Here is a 20,375-nt window from a genome sequence, read left to right on the forward strand (position 1 = left end):
AATGAGACACAGGAGAAACTTGTTTACAAGGTTTAATAGGGGACATCTGGACAGCCAGGGGATAAGAACAGGAACTATACAACTGCCTTGCATTGGCCTTAAAGCTGAGGATTTTGATTTTCTTTTAACTAAACAAAGCAATGCAGCAGAAACAGCAATTTAGTCTCCCTCCAAGATGCTCTGGCTGCAATAGGAGTTCAGATAACTGAGGCCCTTCCCCCTCCCAGCTGAGGTCCCCTCTCATTTCCAAGTGGTTTCCTTCCAGCTACTGACCCATAATTCCTTAAGATGCAGAAGGCAGGATCAGACTGAATGGAAGCTAGAGTGGCTGTTAGGTGGAGCTGGGTAGGGGCCATTGTTGACCACAGTGGAGTGATTTAACAGAGGCCCTCAAGTAGTGGAGGGGAGAGGGTGGTGAGGAGACCTAAACCAGGGCTCATCCTCACCCCGATCCCTGCATCTCAGAGTCTGGGGACAATAAATATTGTGTATTTTCAGTTGGAACAGGGACACCAGCAACACTAGGGGTCCCAGCACTGACCTTTCAGAGGGAGGAACCATCAAGGCTGAAACAAAATGGAAAAGATGCCCCCAAATAGGAAGTAAAGGGTTCCCCAACCCTGGCCTGCCCCCCCACCCCATGCCTTGGAGCCACCTCAGCTCTTAGAGGCAGCTGTAGACTGGATGGAGAGAGTCTGGGGGCAGGCGAACAGAGGTCAGTCTTCCCCTGCCCTTGATCCCCAACCCAAGGCACTCCTACTCTGTGCGAAGGATGATGTGGATCCCTGAGTCTGTGAAGACTGGGCCGCTCATCTCACCCGTCCTCAGTGCGAAGGAGGCATCTTCAAATGGCTTCTGCATCTGACCTGGAGAGAGGCAGGGAGTGTGGAGGACACAGGTCATATTGACAGTGTCTAGGAGGGAAGTCAGCAAGCAGCCTAGGAAGAAGGGAGGGTGGGATGGGAGGAGAGAGGACTGTGCCTTTACAGGTACTTACATTACTCTGGCTCTGTCTTGGGTAACAGCCTTTAAAAGGTGAAGGGGTGATGGGTGAGAGGAAAGACAGGTATTGCTTGGATACTGCTATTATATAGTTATTTGAAGAACCAACCACTGTAACCACAGCAATTCGAATCTAAAGAGGATACCAATCCCCCTTTTCCCTGACTCTCTAAAAGCCCCATTCATCTACCAGAGTTTATGTTCCTTGTCACAGAGCTCAAACAGCAGGCAGATGGGGACTCTGGCCTGGGTTGGCAATGTCATTAAGGAAAGTCTGAAAAGCCAGGAGACAGAATGAGGGATAGCTCCAGGAGCTAGCAGTAGGGCATTTTTGAAGGCACATTTCAGAACTCATCTCTCTGGACTCACTTCCCAGCACTTGCTGGGTCATTTATCATTCCTACCTTTTGTAGATCCTCACAGCCAAGGCCAACAGCTTCTTTATCCCACAATTTCATTAGCCCTATCAGTTCTGCCCCTGACTCACATCACAGAGCTTAAGACACCCCGGGCCTGGCCAAAGAGGAGGATTCCTCCTGAAGGTGAGTTGTTTCGGCCATGTAGAAACAGCATTATGATAGATGCAGCATACCTCTTTATAAAGCCAAGGAAAATGCCCTAGAATCTATGGGGATCTGAGACTCCTCTGTCTCTCAAATAGAGACAGATGGGAATGGCCAAAAAAGACAGGTCTTCAGGATCCTGGCACCAGGAACTATCCCTTTGTCTTTCAAGAGAGATAGGCCCACCTATGTTAACGGGAGGAGATCCTGTTTTCTGAATGTACATCTACCCATTCACCCACCACTATGCTATTGGAAAATGGGCTGGAGTTGGGTGTGTTGCCAGCTAGTGGGCCCCATCTTTGTGAAGTCCTCTTTGAAAAGACTGACTGAAACCTTTGGATATAAGAAAGATATAGCACTAAGAAGCGGGGGGGGGGGGGGGGGGGAACGACAAATGAGCTCTTCTTAAAATTGGGAGATCTAAAAGGGACTTCAGAGATGTCAGCCCTTTCCTTTTACAGATGAGGAAACTGAGGCCAAAGAGTCCAGTCAAATGCCTTGTCCTAGACCACTCAGGTAGTAAGTAGGAGAGTTAGAGTTGGGACCCAGCTCCTCTGACTCTACCACACTTCCATCCCTGAGTCCTGTCCTGTCCAATTTCTCACTTTGTTCTTGGGCCTCCCATGGCAGGGATAGCCCCAGAATGTGTACATTTCTCTGGCTCTGCTCAGCCGTGCTGCAGTCTCTGTACTGATTCCTCTCCCTGGAGCTAAGTTGGTCACTCTCACCTGCCTTATCCCAATTCAATTTATCTTCAGGCTCACAGGTCTAGATTCTTCTGGGAGGTTTGGCTAGAAGCCACCTCTCCAGTGTCAACCAAAATTAACCCAGTAAATTGCTCCCTCTGATGAGGAAGGCTATCCTATATACTTCAATCTGATGAGTGCTTTTGACATCGGAGATCTCTTGTACCTACAAGCCAGTGCTAGACTTTGTGTCACCTCACCGCTGCTTCCTACTGGACCCTGGAGACCCAACCTGGCCAAGAGACAGGGGTGTCCTGATAAGTGATTATGACATACCTCTTCCAAAGGTTCCCAGGTCCCCCCTGGCTTTGGCTGAACTGCAGTCACTGAACTGCGATGCCAGAGTCTCAAAATCTTCTTCCCCTGATTTAATCTTCTGGATGTATCCTGTGGACACAGAGGGTAAATCAGTCAAGAGCCAAAAAAAGAGAAGCAGGAATGGAGTGAGTGGGGACAGGGTAAAGCATGCTTTGACACTAGTTGAAGGCTAGTTAGTTGAAGGCTAACTGACAATAGATGCTCTTTAAGAGGGCATTTGGGGGCGAGATTTTTTGGAAAATAACAGTTGCTCTCTGGGTCCAGGCATGGCCAGCTGGGGGCTGGGAAGACAGGGCTGGATAAGAAGTGAGCCCAGTTCCTCCAAGTCTTTGGGAGAGGAGGGTGGATACCAAACAGGTCAAATGGACATTATCTAGAAGGGCCAAAGAGTGGCAATAAGATAAAGCCCTGGGGAGGAAGTCAGGAGACCTGGGCATAGTTCTAACTCTATCACTAACTCATTGTATGACCCTGAGGGATTCTAATAATTATACAACGTTAGACCTGAATAAGAACTTAGAATCTATCTAGCCCAACCCCCTCATTTGACAAAGATAATTATAATAGCTAATATTTCCATAATGCCTTAAGGCACTGCTGTAAAACTTAAAAAGAACAGATTTCTGCAGCCACATACTGACTTAGAAAACCATAGATTAACATTATCTATGTTGAATTGTATTTTTATGCATTTTGTTAAATGTTTCCCAATTATATTTTCATCTGATTTGGGCCTCACTTTGGGAATTCTGTGGGCTGCATGGACTTGATATCTCTCTCTGCTTTGGGGTTTACAAAATACTTTTACATAGATTATCTTTTTTGAGCCTCACAACAATCCTGCAAGGTAGGTGCTATTATTATTCCCATTTTACAGATGAGGAAACTGAGGCTGAAAGCCATCAAAGTAACCGGCCAGGGTCACAAAGCTAGGAAGTATCTGAGGTGAGATTTGAATTTAGTTCTTAACTCCAAGTCCCAGCATTCTATCCACTATGAATCCTAGCTGCCTATTAAAGGAAACTGAAGCCTGAAAGGGTTAGTAATTTGCAAGGTCACAAGCAATTAAGCAGTTGGCAGAGCTAATCTCACTGAGGCTTGATCTAGTAGAATATATGTTCCTTGAGGGCAGGAAGTGTTTTGGTTTTGTCTGTCTCCAGGGCACAGTGCCTTGCACATACTGCTTAATAAATATTTGCTGAATTGCTAGATTAATTTCTTCATCTGCAAAATGAAGGGAAAAGTCTCTGCTTAGTCCACCCCACTGGGCCAAAACCATACCTGAGAACTTTGTGAAGTACAAAACTCCATGAGTACATACTTTAAGGCTAATATTGCCCCCCAGGAAACCCTCCCTTTCCATTGCCCTGGCAAGGAGTTCCTAACTATACTCAATGGAAAAAATTCATCATTCTCACATTATGAGTAGGCGTAGAGGACCCAGGAGTCCTGTTACTGCCCCATTTGTTTACATTGGGCCCCCTACACCCCCCCCACACATCCTGGTAATTATATTCTGAACTTGTCCACTGAACTTGAACCCTCTGGGAAGGTAGGGGGTGGGCCAGCAAAGAAGATTAATGGAGAGAATGGGAAATTATGGCTTGGGAAGGGGAATGGGGAAGAGCACACGTGCTACGGAATGCAGTGATGCTAGATGGTGCTGCTGACCTCCTATGTGAACTACAGCCCTCCTGGGGAGGATGGACAGCAGAAGACTTTACCAGATGGGCTGTAGCTTAGTGCCTGAGATTGGGTAATACCACTCTCTGGGCCTACACGGTGAAAGCTCATCTTATAAGCAACAATAAAATTCAAGCAAAGAGGGGTAAGGTTGTCCTTAGGCTAGAAGAGAGGGATGAAACCACTTTGAGATAGGAAAGGGAGGCTTTGGAAACCCCCAAGTCCTTTGGAGGCCCTAAACTAGAGCCAAACCTGTTCCAACTCCCAGAACCAAGAAAATACATATCCCTGCTACCCAAAGGGAAAGGTTACTCTAAACGTGATAGCTGATTCTTAGACAACATTGTTAATAAAAAGCAGATTCAAACCAGAACATGAATCATCAATGGCTTTTGTCCAGAACACCACAGTTGGGAGGTCAGAGAGGGAACCACAAAGAAAATGGTAGCATCAATTTGAGAAAGGAGGACAGGGATAAATGAATAACATCCAGATTTAATGGGATCTCTGACCCCAAGTCTAATGAAAGCACATCAATTGTATAGGAAATGAGGATAAATCCAGGAGCCAACTGGGATGGAATGACACCCATATCCAACATTCTCCAGTGCTTTTAACTTTTCCATTATCATCTTACCTCCAGGACAATCAAATGAGATCAAGTACAAGTATTATCTCTATTTCCTAGGTTAGGAGACTAAGGGATAGAGACATTCAATGATTTGTTGCAGTTACACATCTAGGTTGAACCATAATCATGATTAGAACTCAGCTCTCCTGATTCCTAACACAGGGCTCTGAATCAACAGTTCTTTGTGGATCCTTCCCTGAAGGTCTCCTAAACCAGGGGTGGGGAACCTGGTGCCTCTAGGCCACTTGGGGCCTTCTAGGGCCCCTTGAGTGTGGCCTTTTGACTGAGTCAGAACAAATCCCTTTTATTAAGGAGATTTGTTCTGTGAAGTTTGGGTTTAGTCAAAGGGCGGCACTTGAGGACCTAGAGGGCAACATGTGGTCTTGAGGCTGCAGGTTCCCCACCTGTGTCCTAAATCAACCCACAGGAATTCCATGATCCTCTTCATGGACTGGGGACCTAATCTCATGGCCCAAGTCCCACTGTTATTGGGCCTCTCCTACTTGGGAGAAGCCAAGGGGAAGAACCCTAAAGTGACCCCAAAGGGCTGATAGACTAGTCATAAGTGAGGCACACCAGCAGGAAGGAAAGAGACTGGCTCTTATCTCCAGGAAAGACAGGGCTGAAAAGCTAGCTTCCAACAACCACAGTAATTAGCATTTAACCTGGGAAGTGACTTTGCCTTGGTCTGACCTTGTTTTGAGTACCATGTTCAGTTCTGGGTACCACACTTTAGGAAAGACAGACAAGCTGCAACATGTCCAGAAGAGGGTAGCCAGGATCAGAAGAGGACTAGATAACATGCTATACCAGGATCACTAGAAAGAACTTGAAGAAAGGAGAGTTAGAGGGGGCCTGATAGGGGTCTTCAAGAATCTGAAAGGCTGTCATGTGGAAGAGAGGCTTCAGGGGGCAGAACTAGGAGCAAGAGGTGAAAGTTGTTGAGAAGCAGATTTAAGCTCCATGTAATTAAAAACTTCCAAACAATTAGAGTTGTCTTAAAGTAGAATGGGCCTAATCGGGAGGAAGTAGGCTCCTCCTCATTGGAGGTCTTCATGTAGAGGTTGGATGATACCGGGAAGGTTGTAGAAAGGATTCTTAGTTAGCAATGGGTCAGCCCAGATGGTCCCTGAGGAGCCCAGTGATCCCCTTTATAACCTCTACAATTCAATCAAATTGGCCTTCCTGCCCCTCATAGTCTGCATTTCATTTCTGCCTCCACTCAATGCCTTTGCCCTGGCTATCCACCATTCCTGGAATGTGCTCCCTCCTCATCCTGACTACTTAGAATCTGTACGCTCTTCAAGACTCAGTTCAAGCACTACACTGTGCTTTTTTGGTTAAATTTTATTTTCAAAAAATTAACAAGCATCTATTTTTCTCTCCTCACTCTTCACCTACCTCTCTCTTCCACCCAGTAAAAAAGAAAAAACAAAACTTTTGTAACAAATATACATAGTAAAGTAAAACAAATTCCTTCATTGGCCATATCCAAAATGTATGTCTCATTCTACCTATTAAGTCCATCACCTCTGTCAAGCAATGTACTCTCTTCTACATGAAGCCTTTATGCATCCCCAAGTTGCTAGTGCTCTCCCTAAGTAACCTTGTATCTATTTTGTATAAATAAATATGTATATATTGTCTTCTCAAATTGAACATAAGCTCCTTGAAGAGAGGGGCTCTTTCAGTTTTGGTTTTATAGTGCCAGTACTAAGAGATAGTGCACATAGTAGATGACTACTAAATGCCTTCTGATTGACTGAATGGGATCTTCCATACAGGAAGGAATAGCACTTGTACTTAGCTACAGAATGAAAGAGGATGAGTTATAGACCATGGTTTATCATTTTCATGTCATTTTTCTTTCTTAACAATTGTACAGGGGACAGCTAGGTGGCACAGTGGATAGAGCACCGGCCTTGGAGTCAGAAGGACCTGAGTTCAAATGCGGCCTCAGACACATAACACTTACTAGCTGTGTAACCCTGGGCAAGCCACTTAACCCCAATTGCCTCACCCAAAAAACAAACAAAAAAAACCCCACACCAAACAAACAAACAATTGCACACATTTCATGCTTGAAATTCTGGCCATGTGTCCCTATAGTCCTAACAGGAAGATTTTGGTCCTACTTCCCATGGGAGGGCAAAGAGGGATGGTGGTGCCTGGACTCCATTCTGGGGGTGCCTCCAATGACAAGACATTCTCTTATCCTTTATCCTTTAAAGAACACAGTGCTCCCACAATTGTGCTGCGGCCGTTCGTGACTCTGCACGAGGAAAAGGGTCAAAATACAAGCTCCCCAGCCCTGGAAGCCAGTGAGAAGGCACTGGATTACAGGACAGACTAGACTTAGCTTTGCCTGTTATTAGCCAGAGGTCTTTGGACAAATAAGTTTGCGAATCTGTAAAATTAGCAAAATGTCACCTGTGAGGTGAAAGAATGTAGATGAAAGTACATGTTGCCCCAACACGTTACAGAGAACCTTAGGCCTCTGTAACACTAGAAGCTTCTCCTTTAACCATTACTGCTCGCTCATGGTTTCCCTTCTCTCAAGCCTAAGCCAGCCATCCAGCTCACCTGCCACCATTTTGTTCCCCTAATCCAGGTCATCCAGAAGCAGTGCCTGACCTATAAGCCTCATCTCCCCCATACTCTTCAGTTCACCTGTACTCTCTCCTCTAGCTCTAATGACCTTTCCCTTACGACTGTCCCTATGAAATCTGTTCCTTTGTCCAACTCCTCTTCATCTTTCAGCTCTTCCCCCTCCACTCTTCCACCTCCTCACATTCACTGAAGCCTGGCCACTTTTGTTCCCTCTCACCTCTCCTCTTACTCCCTCCCCTACCTCACAGAGTCTGGAGGTAGAGTCAGCTTACTTTTTGCTCCCCAATGCCACTTCCAGATCCCTACTCTCCCTCAAGTGCCTTGCTCATAACCACTTAATATATATTTGTTTCATTGTACTCAGATTGGACTAGATATTCCCTAAGGACTCTTCCACATCTAACACGAACTTATTCCAAGAACTGGTCAGGGCAATCAACAAACATTTATTAAGTGCCTACTAGGAACTCAAAAAGTAGCCAAAAGACTCAATCCACAGTCCTTCAATCTTCCTGTTTACGTGTCTGCTCTTTGATATTCTCATTCACTCCCACAATTTCAACTATCATCTCTAGTCAGTGGAGAGCCAAATATTTATTTCTAAGCCTTAACTAATCTCCTGTATTCCAGGCCCTCATTACCAGCCGTGTGCTGCATGTTTCTACTTAGATGACCCCAAACACCTTAAACTCAGTATGTCTAAAAGCAGACTTAACAGCTTTCTTCCTCCTGCCTCTACTTTTTCTTCCAATGCCACCCCTGAAACACTTCTTTGACTTTCTCTTGACCCTACAAATAATCAGTCACTAATTCAGTGCCTGAAGTGGATGGGATGATGATGATAACTGAGAAAAAAGAGGAAGCAAAACATCTTCTAGTTTTTCTTTTCCAATGTTCTTTGGCTCTACTACACTTCATTCACTCACAATCATAGACCTCATCATCGCTTGGAATTGCTTTTCTTCCAAGATTCTGAAACTTCATTCTCTGGAGAGAACTTCTGGTATCCCTCTATTTCTCTTCCTCCCTTTGTTCTCATCTTGACCTCCAGTGTCGAGTCAAATCTCTTTTTTCTCTCTTAGTTCTCTGGTACTGATATGTAGAATGGATTGGAGGGGGAAAGAACTAGAAGTAGGGAAGTAGGGAAACAAGTTATTTCATTTGCCTCCCCATGAGGAGTGGACCCCATAGTCAGTCACTCGACAATGTGCCCACCCAGTAGTCCTAGAATTCTTTCCCTGCCCTGTCCATCCACCATACCTGCTTTGTTGATTCTCAATCCTGGATAAACCCCACCATCCTCCTCTGCTCTTCCAGGGCTGCAATGTGCTGCTAAAGCAAGCCACAAATTACGCCAAGCATACCACAAGTTCAGCTCAATGCCCCTAGGCAATCCTTTTATTTCTCATTTAGTAACTCTTTATCATACTCACCTTACTGACTGTTCCAAATCTCTTTGATCATTAAGCTTCCACCTTAAATCTTGACTCTTACCTTTATCCTTTTATCAAAAATACTACAGTAACACAGCTGGATGCCCTTCAATTCTCTCCTCTACTTCTCCATCTTCACCCATCTTCTCCTCCTTCCTCACCAACTGAGAGGATAAAGGAACCCTTCTTCAATCAACTCAAATTCACAAACATTTACTGAGTGCCTTCTATGTACAAAACATTGTGTTAGATGCTGAGGATATGAATATAAAAATGGTAACATAACGGGGAGGTACTCACTAGGGTGGGACAAATGTGAAATGCATGTACACAAATGGGCATAATGCAAGGTGAGATGTGATGGGTACAAAGAAGAGGCAAAGTGTTCTAGGGAAACTGAAGGTGAGAAAGAACAATTTCAGCTGAGGGGATCAGAGAAGATTTCATGGAAAGAGCAAGTGAACCAACTCTTGAATAGTGAGAAGGATTCAGAAATGCTACGATGAGGAAGGAGTCCATTCGAGGCATACTGGATGCCCTGCAAAAAATGCATGAAGTGGGGAAACAGCATATGGAGTTTAGAAAACAAGTCAGAGTTCAGTTTAGCAGGAATGTGGAATATATGAAAGGGAGTATTGTGAAATAAGTCTACAAAGGTAGAAAGCTGTCAGAAAAAATAGGGAACACTTAAGCATTCGAATGTCAATGCTAAGCCTATGTCCTTGGTCCTATCTCCTCCCAGCTCTTCCAGAACCTTATTCCATTAATCATTACCTCTTTTTCTTGCATTTCTAGTCATTTCCTCTCCACTTCCTTTCTCCACTCCATCTAAAAATGTGTTCAAGTCTCTTCTATTACAATATAATTTTCCCTCTGCCCTGATGCCCCACTGAAAGGATTGCACTCACCATCCAACTTGGATGATCACTGTTTCTAGTTCCTTACCATTCATTCCACAAACACTCATAAGGGACCTACTATGTTCAAAGCACTGTGCTAGGCAAACTACAAACTTTACTTAAGTAACAGTGCCTGTCCTCTTGGAACCTACAATTCACTAGGAGATGAATACAGAGACCTATAAAATACAATATTACAAGGAAAAGGACAAAACAGAAATGGCTAGTGGGGAGTTGATGTCATTGTTAAGTAGAGATATAGTAAGAGCCAGCATTCTACATCTCTCTTCCCTTTGTCACCCAAAGTACTAGAAAAAGCCATCTACAATAATCACCTCCACTTGCTGTCTTCTCAGTCACCTGCTTAGACTTTGTAATCTGGTTTCCAGTCTCATCATTTGACTGAAATTGCTCTTTCCAAAGTTACTAACCAAAGCTCATGGCCTTTTCTTAATCTTTCTCCTTCTGGACCATTCCGTAGCCTTTGACACTGTCAATTGCCCTTTTCTCCTGGATACTCTTTGCTCTAGGTTTTTGGGACACCACTCTCTCCTGGTTCTCCTCCCATCTATCTGACTGTTCGTTCTCAATCTTCCCTGCTGGATCTTCATCCAAGTCACACCTGCTAACTGGGTTTTCCACAGGGCTTTGCCCCTGGCCCTCTTCTCTTCTTCCCTTATGCTACTTCACTTGGTGATCTCATCAGCTCCCGTAGATTCAATTATCATTCTATGCTGAGGATTCTCAGATTGATTTAGCCTACCCTAACCTCTCTGCTGACCTCCAAGTCTCTCATTTCCAACTGCCTATTAGAAATCTTGAACTAGATGTCCTGTAGACATCTCCAACTTGACACATCCAAAAGTAAACTCATTATCTTTACCCTAAACCCTTGCCCCTCCCAAACTTCTCTAGTACTGTTGAGGGCAAGACCATTCTCCCAGTCATCCAGGTTTGCAACCTAGGTGTTCTCCTAGACTTCTCACTTGCTCTTACTCTCCATATCCAATTTGTTGCTAAGAGCTGTAGATATGACTTCATAAATGCACCTCCTTCTCTCCTGATATTGCCACCCCTCATCACCTTATGTCTGGACATAGAAATAATCTGTTGGTTGGTATGCGTGCCTCAAGACTCTGCCCACTCTTGTCCATCCTCCACTCAACTGCCAGTGATCTTCCTAAAGTGTAGATCTGACTATGTCACCTCTCCCCACCCCCCAATAAACTCAAGTGGCTCCCTATCACCACCATATAAAATCCTCTGTTTGGTGTTCAATGCCCTTTATAACCTGCTGTACCTCCCTCAAAACCCTCCAGTCTTCTGACACTTTTGTACCTCTTCCTACATATTCTTCAGTCTAGTGACACCAGCCTCCCTGCTATCTCTTACACAAAACACTCCATCTCTCCACTCTAGGCATTTAAAAAATAATTCAAATAATATTTTATTTTTTTTCCAATTACATGCAAAGACAATTCTTAACATGCATTTTTTTTTAAATTTTGAGTTCCAATTTTCTGTCTCTCTTTCACCTCCCTCCTCTCTGAGATGGTAAGAAATTTGATATAGGTTAAACATGTGCAATCATGCAAAACATATTTCCATATTAGTCATGCTGTGAAAGAAGCCACAGATTACCCCCCAAAAAAACCCATGAAAAAAATAAAGTGAAAAATAGGATGCTTTGAACCCACATTCAGATTCCACCAGTTTTTTCTCCATTCGAGGCATATTCACTGGTGGTCCCCCATATTTGGAATGCTGTCTTTCCTGATCTCCTACAACTGGCTTCCCCAGCTTCCTTCAATCCCAACTAAAATCCCACCCTCTAAAGGAAGCTTTTTCTAACCCCTCTTAACTCTAGTGCCACCCCTCTATATTATTCCCTATTTAGTTTGTTTGAATATAGTTATTTGCATGTTGTCTCTCCAATTAGACTAGTTCTTGGCATAACGTACATAGTACATTAATAAAATGTTTACTGATTGGCTAATCTGACTGCTCCTTCTCAGTCTCTTCAGCTGGATCATTATCCATGCATGCTACCCTAACTGTGGGTGGGTCCCAAGGCTCTGTTCTGGACATTCTCTTCTCTCTCTACAGTCTCATCAGCTTTCATGGTTTTTAATTATCAGTTCTATGCTGCCGACTCCTAGATCTATATACAGGGTGTCCCAAAAGTCTTCATACAGCTTTTAAATAGCTTTAAACTGCAGTAAGACTTCTGGGACACCCTGTGTTCAGCCCTAGTCTCTCCCCTAACTTCCAGTCCCACATTGCCAACTGCCTATGACATATTTCAAACTGTAATGTCCCCTAGGTATTTCAAATTCAAGACATTCAAAACAGTACTCATTATCTTCCCTTCTAAAGTTCACCCTTCTTCTGAACTTCCCTATTTCTGCTGAAGGCACCACCATTCTTCCAGTCATAGAATTTTGTGTCATTTTTTTTTGTCATCCTTCACTCCTCACTTTATCCCACATAGCCAGCTATCAAATCTTTATGTCTCCACAATATTCCTCAATAATGTCTCTATCTCTCTACTCACACACCAACAACCCTAGATCAAAGCCTCATCACTTTTTGCCTAGCCTATTGCTATAGACTTTTAATTGGTCTCCCTGGATTAGAGTCTTTCTCCACTCTAATCCAACCTTTACACTGCTAGGTCTAACAGGGGTGGGGAACCTTCGGCCTCAAGGCCACATGTGGCCCTCTAGGTCCTGGAGCTCAGCCCTTTGACTGAATCCAAACTTCATAGAACAAATCCCTCAAAGGGCTTCACTTGAGGACCTAGAGGGCCACATGTGGCCTCGAGGCTGATGCTTCCCCACCCCTGCACTCTACCCATAGCACTCCTCTACTCAATACTCTCCAGTGACTCCCTTTAACTCACCTTTCCAGTCTTATATTTTACTCCTCTTCATGCACACTGCAGTTCATACGAACTGTCTTCCTTACTTTTCTTCATACACATCACTCCATTTTCCTGTCTCCATGCCTTTGCAATGGTTGTCCCCCATGCCTGGAATACACTCCCTCTTCATCCCTGCCTCTTAGAATTCCTTCAAGGCTCAGCTAAAGAGTGACTTTCTAAATTAAGCCTTTCCTAATTCTCCCTGCTGCTAGAAATTCCCCACAATATTACTTTGTGCCTTCTTCCTTCCATCTTTCCCTCCTTCCTTCCTTTCTCTTTCTTCCTCCCTCCCTTCCATGATTCCTTCCTTCTTCTCTTCTTCCTTCCTTTCTTTCCTTCTTCGATTCACTCCTTCCTTTCCTCCTCCTTTCTTCCTTTTCTTTCTTGCCTCAATGACTATAATGTAAGCTCTTTGAAGGCATGGATTGTTTGCTTTTGTATCCCCCCCCCCCCACCTAGCACAGTGCCTGACACATAAAAGGTGATGTTCTCCAATGCTTGTTGATTGGCTCAGTGACCCTAAGGAGTCTGTTACAAGCCCAGACGGCTACATCTATGGGTATAGATAACTGACAGAAATGACTGCTGAGCCATTTTGAGAGACTGTAGAAAACAGGAGTGCTGTAGGATGGGAGGGCAATTGTCCATATTGTCAAAAATGGGAATGGAGTCTGCAAACTGTAGATAGTAAGACTGACTTTGATTCCTGTTAAAATTCCAGTAACTACTATTAAAGGGATGGCTAGCGACCATCTGAAAAAGAAGCCATGATCACAAAGGCTTCATCAAGAACAGGTCATGCTGTTGGTGGAGTTGTGAACTAGCCATTCTGGAAAGCAAGTTGGAATTAGGTGAAGTCACTAAAACGTCCATACCTTTGATCCACAGATTCCATTGTTAGGTATGTAATTTGAAGAAAGCAGCGATAAAAAGAAAGGTCATACACACACACACACACACACACTCACATTATACCAAAATATTTGTAGCAACACTTTTTGTAGGAAAGAATTGAAACAAAGTAGATGCCTAGAGATCAGGAGATGGTTAAACAAATTATAGTATATGAATGTAACAATATTACCATGCTGTAAGAAACAATGAAAAGGATGATTGGAGAGATACATAGGAAGATTTGTATGGACTGATGTAAAGTGAAGTAAACAGAGCCAGGAAAACAATGTATACAATTACCACAACACTGTAAGTGCAAAGGACAACAACAAAACAATCAATAGTGAAACTATGATAACCAAGCTTGGCCACAAAGAAGAGATGAGATTCCTCCTTTCTCTGCAGAGATGAGAGACAATGGGATTGGAACACTGTGGATAATCAGACTTCCCCAATGTGTTCAATAGTTTTGCTCCTTTTTATTTTTATTTTTTTATTTATTTTGGGGAGAGGCAATCATGGTCGAGTGACTTGCCCATTGTCACATAGCTAGTAAGCAGCTGAGCACGTGAATTCTGGTCCTCCTGCCTCCAGGGCTGGTGCTCTGTCCACTGCGACACTTAGCTGCTCCTTTGCTCCTTTCTATACTTAGTTATAAGGGATGGAAAGAGGGAAACATCAGGAAATGTAGGCAATGTAAAAAACAAAAAATATCAATAAAATTTATTTTAAAAATAGAATCTTTGCCTGCACTGGGAGAGTGTCCGGGACTAGAAGAGCTGTGAGGGTACTGCTCTCCTCAGGTCTAGATAGCCTACACTGAAGCCTTGTGTTGAGATCTGGCTGGAATGTTTTTGTAACGACATTGAGAAGTTGGACAGCATGAAAAGGAAGCCAGCCAGAATGGTGAAGTGCCCCTCAAATCATGCAACAGTCAAGTGGAGATGTCTGGTAGATAGGGCCAGACCCAAGGTGAAAATGATGTTCAGACTGGAGAGGACAAGATTTTGAGGGTATATGATGGCCATTTTCAAGAATCTGGAGAGCAGTCATGTAAAAGGATTAAATTTATTTTGCTTGGTCCCAGAGGGCAGACCTAAGACCAACAGATGGAAGATTTAGGCTTGATATTAGGAAAAACTTGAATAATCAGAGCTCTCCAAAACTGGAATGGACTACTGTAGGAGGTAACATGTTTCCCCTCCTTAACAGAAGTCTGTCCAAGCAAAGTGTAATGACCACTTGTCATAAATGTCATAAAGGGGATTCTTGTTCAAGTACTGGTTGGAATGGAGAGCCATGGAGGTCCCTTTTAAGTCTGAAAATCTGTGAAATGCATGACCACATTATGAAACAAGTGAGGTCTGAGGGAAAAGTCTGTTAATACTGGAAGCAAAGGCAGGATACAAGGGAAGTTTCATGATAGAAACAATATGTGAGTTGGGCTTTAAAGACTTGGTGGATATGATAGCACTTGTATAACCTATATCAGATTGCTTGCCATCTTGGGCAGGGGGAGGATGGAAGGGAGGGAGAAAAAATCTGAAACCCAAAATCTTATAAAAAATGAATATTTAAAACTATCTTTACATCTAATTGGAAAAAATAAAATACTATTAATAAAAAAAAAACTAGGTGGACGGGCACAGAGAAATGGAAGCTATCCAAGGCACAGGGAACGTGAGCAAGGGCATGGGCAGAGCACTGAATGAGTTTGAGCTCAGTGTGGCAAAAGTGGTGTGGTGGTGGTGGGGAATAGTGAGTGAATAAGCAGCAGAGATAAAACTAGCAATTTTGGTGCATGGAACAAGCAGCACAAAATGTGCCCTCAAATCAACTTTGTAATTTGTGATATAAAAAAAGACAAGAAGTAATTAAGACACATTCAGTTGAGTGGGAGCAAGAATTAGCTACTATAGTAGCTCATAGATAGCTGTTATTAATAATGTATGCCATCTGGTAGCTTCATCTTTTAAAATAATCATTCTTGGTAACCACAGGAGGCAGTATGGCCTAGTGGATGGAATGGTGGACTTGGACACAGAAGATCCAGGTTCAAATTTTACCTGAGACACTTTATAGCTATGACACTGAGCAAGTTACTTGATGTCTTTAAGCCTCAGTTTCTTCACCTGTAAAACAGGAGTAATAACAACAGCTCCAGTACCTATCTGACATGATGGCTGAGCAGATTAAACGAGATGTGTATCCTCAGACCTAGGCGCTAAATTCAACCGTCTCTGTGCTACTGAAGGAGTACGTGTGCAGTCGATTAAGAGATGTCAATTTTCAAACTGGACAACTTTTTAAAATCACTATTTTAAAATTTCAGAACCTCTAAATTTCAGCACCTGAGGACAAAAACCCAGTTACTGCTATTGCAACCCCTCCACGTGAGCTACTGTGCTTTGGGGATAAGCCTGGGAAGGTGGCGTGCAAGGCTGTCAAATAAAGAGTACTGAATGTCGAGCAAAAGTCGGAACTTGGCTGGAGGAACAATGAAGACCCACTTCAGACTTTTGAGCCAATGAGAGCAAAGACCTGATTTATGCATTTTTGGGGATGAAACCTGGGATTCCATTAGTACAGAAAACTCCCAGTGAAGAAATTTCTTCTATCAACGCAAATATATACCTACTCTATAACTTAAAGGCTTATTGGAGAGTTTCCTGGGGTTCTAAGAGGTCAAGGGACTTGCTCATAATCACACAGCCAATATATGTCAGAGACAGGACTTGAACACAGGTCTTTCTGAACATGAGGCCTGCACTCTACTGACCACTTTACACTGCCTCTTTTAAAGTCAGGATTCTCAATATATTGGAGGGGGTGAGAGGGGGAGCCACCAGCCTGGATTCTTTACCTAAGAAATATTCTGGCAGCAGATCAGAAAGGGGAGAAAAATGGGAGGCAAGAAGGCCTGTTTTTTAGGTGTTTGCAATGATCCAGATGTCTGATGATGACAGCCTGTACTAGGGCACCAAGCCCTGGGGACAGATAGAAGGGAGTGGAGGTAAGAGATGCTGCAGAGATGGAATTGACAAGACTTGATATCCATGCCACTTGGCTATGAGAGGTGAGGGGGAGGTGCAAATGTGGGGCTATAACCTGCAGCAATAAAGAACTAGGTCACTAAAATCACATAATTTTTGAAGTATTAAAAGTTATGACTAATGAAGATTCATTCTGCTCATTCAACCCCCTGCAAATCAGCTGCTGGAACCACCATTAAGAAATGGAGAACCTAAGAGCATGAAGGGACCTGACCAAGAATCCCCAGTGAACTATTTCTGCCAGGCAGTCATCTACCTGCTTGGAAGTTTCCAGTGACAGGAAACCCATCTGAGGAATTCCATTACCATTTTAGATAGCTACGGTTAGGAGAAATTTTCCCTTATATCAAGCCTAAATGTGTTTCTTTGTAACTTGGACCCATTGCTTTAATTCTGCCCACTAAAGCTCAGCAGAAACAACCAGTCTTCTGCATGGCAGCCTTTCAAACACTTGAAAACAGCTATAATATTTGCTCTAAGCCTTTGCCAGGCTAAACCACCAGTTCCTTCATCTCAAGCTCACCTGCATGTTCTCCCAGGCCTCTCACCACCCTGGCTGCTCTGTTCTGGACAAGATCCAACTTATCTTTGTACTCCTGACTTGAAACTGATTTTTGCAGACCCACTAATGGCCTCCCAATCATCAAGTTCAGCATCTTTTTCTCAGTTCTCATCCTCTGTGACATCTCTACTCTCAAAAAATATTTGTTAAGTTGAATGATCTGAGATTCTTTGAGATTCTCTTCTCCCTTAGTTTCGTGAAGTCCACCTTGATCTATCTATTCCTCCTCAGAATCATGGCATCCCAGGATCCCAAAGTCAGAGGTTCCCTAGTCCAAACCATTCCTTGATAGGGTTCCTTCACAACATCCCCAAATGACCACCCAGGTTCTGCTGGAAAACTGAGGTGGTGAGCTCTCCACATCAGATAGTTTGTTCCCTATCATCCACCTGTGATTTACCTTATATTAAAGTGAGCTGTCAATCATCCCCTTTCTCCCTCTACTAGCCTGAAAGCTCTGGGACAACAAGGATTGGGTCTTATATATCTTTCAATTCCCCACAAGGCTTACCCACAGGAAGGAAGCACTCAGTAAACAATTGGTGGAATTATGGAGTACTCTAATAGGCTCCTAACACCTCCAGACTAACCCCCTCTGATCCAATCTGCACATGTTGCCAGGGTAATAATTCTAATGCATCAATATGGTAAAGTCATTCCTCTTTTACTCCAAAACCTTCAACGGTTCCCATTGTTTAAACAATAAAGTCATAACTCTTTAGTCTGGCATCCAATGCCTTCCAGTAACTGGTCTCAATCTGTCTACCCTTTCTTCTAGAATTCCCCAACACAAATACCAGTTCCCTTGATGTCTTCCAAACATATCTTCTGCATTCCTACCTCTATATACCTTAGCTCAACTCACTCCTCCCACCTGGACTGTCCTCCTCCATTAATTCATCAAAATCCTACCCACCCTCCTCCATGAACTCCACCCCAAGTTTATCAAGCTCTCTTCTGAACTTGGACAGTAAAACTCAATGTCTGCCCCGCACTGTAGGCAATGACGTTAAATCACTTTCTATGCTTTAATTTTGTTTCTCCTTACTAGCTTTCCTTAAATTCTGTGAGGCCAGGACTGTACCCTACCCTCTTTTTCCTCCTCCCTAACCTGGGGCAGGGCAGGAGGGTAGCACAGGTGCTGGGCACAACAGATACTCAGTAAGTGTTTGTTGGAGGAAGAAAGAAAAGGGGCCTACAAAGAACATTGCCTCCACCTGGGGATAAAGAGCTCCTTCCCCAGGGTAGGCTAAGCACAAGGGAATCAGCATCTGGTCAGGGTCCTTTGGAAAGAAGTGGGGAGGGAGGGACTGGCATCAAGCTCTGCTATAAAGATGCTAACAGTTAAACAACAGTATGAAGGAGGATGAGTTACGGACCATGGGTTGACACTTTTTGGATCAGTTTTATTTTTAACAAATGGTACTAATACACATTTACAACAAAAGTTACAAAAAGACCATCTTTGTGTTACAGAGGTCAGGGAGCAGAGGAAAAGGGAGAGTTCTGTCCTCAAGCCACATCCAGCAAATCCAAACCAAGGCCCTGGGCACATGTGCTCCTTTCCAGGTACTGCAACCCATTCCATATCCAAGGCTGGCTTGGGCTCTGGACCCAACTCCCCTTTCTCTCCCACCAGCTCCAAACACTGCCTCCCAGGCTCCTCCCACCCAGTACTTGCCATTGATCAGCTCCAGTGCCTCCTCTTTGCTCCGGGTGATCTTCTCCTGCCGCCAGGATGAGGGCCTTCGAGACTGGCTGTGTTTCACCAGCAGGTGTGAGCATCGGACCTTAGTAGGTTCGCCTTGACCATTCTTGCCCACACTACTTGGACGCTCCCACTGGCTGGCATTGGTGATGTGGTTGAAGTAATAGACTCGTCCTATAGAGACAGAATAGGAATGGGTATCACACAAGTTATATTGGGCTTTACACACTTGGGAAGAAGGGGAGGATAGGGGTATACACTGAAGCAGAGGAAGACAGAGGGCACACAGGTCATTCAAAGTCATACACGGCAGGTACAAAGGAAAGCACTGGTCACCCTGGGCCACAAAAGTGACAGAAGCCACTGGTCATCCTGGGCCTTGGGAAGTTCAGGGTGGGGTGACCCTAAACTATAAAAGAGGCAAGTCAGAACAGGGTGAGCGCCTGTTATCCTGAGCCATAGAAGAGGCTGGATCACCCTAGACACTGAGGGGGGAGGGATGGAGAGAGCACCAGTCACCTTGGGCATTTAGAGGGGTGGGGGAGGGGGAGAAAGCATTAGTCACCCTAGGCCTTGGTGGCAATGGTATGAGAACACAGGGTCATTTTTGGCCTTTTGCAGAGTGGGAGGATGGGCACTGATCACCCTGGGCTTTACGTGGAGGAGGGGAACACCAAACACCTTAGGCCTTATGGCAAAGGGAAGCACTGATCACCCTGGTCCTTATGTGGGGGATGAGGCACTGTTGCACCTGGGATTTATGTGGGGAGCACTGATCACCCTGGACATTGTGTGTGGCGGGGAGGATGAGGGGCACTGATCCCTCTGGGCTCAAGTAGGGAACACTGATCACCCTAGGGCCTTATGTGGGGTGGAGGGAGAGGGAGCACTGATTCTCCTGGGACTTATGAGGGTGGCGAGTACTAATCACCCTGGGTTTTATGTGGGTCGACATTGATCCCCTATGTGTGTGTGTGGGGAAACACTGATAACCCTGGGCTTTATGTGGGGTAGGAGGATGAGGAGCACTGATCACCTGCCCTCGGACTTAGGAGGGAACACTCATCACCCTGGGTCTTGGGGAGGGGATAACCAACCTCCAGGGGGAGCACTGATCCCCCTGGGCCTTATGTGTATGTGTGGGGGAGGGTGAAGAGCAGTGATCGGATAGGCCTTATGTGGGGGCGGAGCACTGATCCTCCTAATGTGAAGGAAGGGAAGTACTGATCCTCCTGGGCCTTACGTGGGGCAGGGGGAAGAGGAGCACAGATCATTTGGGCCTTACGTGGAAGGGGGGGAGGGAAAAACACTCATCACCCTTGGGTCTTGGGGAGGGAAGAATCGATC

General features: G+C 44.4%; 1 protein-coding gene across 1 annotated transcript in view; it reads right to left on the reverse strand.

Annotated features, from left to right (window-relative positions):
• Positions 1-16: 16 nt before the first annotated feature.
• Positions 17-20,375, reverse strand: part of PIN1 (peptidylprolyl cis/trans isomerase, NIMA-interacting 1) — a 20,811-nt gene continuing 452 nt past the window's right edge. Inside the window, exons 2-4 of the mRNA XM_027857812.1 lie at positions 19,002-19,202; positions 2,591-2,701; positions 17-866 (exon numbers count right to left, since the gene is read on the reverse strand). Coding sequence (XP_027713613.1) covers positions 757-866; positions 2,591-2,701; positions 19,002-19,202 — 422 coding nt within the window. The 3' untranslated portion in view covers positions 17-756. The remainder of the gene's footprint in view (positions 867-2,590; positions 2,702-19,001; positions 19,203-20,375) is intronic.

This window comes from Vombatus ursinus, unplaced genomic scaffold (genome assembly GCF_900497805.2).
Source record: "Vombatus ursinus unplaced genomic scaffold, bare-nosed wombat genome assembly UNPS02012319.1, whole genome shotgun sequence".
In the NCBI taxonomy this organism is placed as follows: Eukaryota; Metazoa; Chordata; class Mammalia; order Diprotodontia; family Vombatidae; genus Vombatus; species Vombatus ursinus.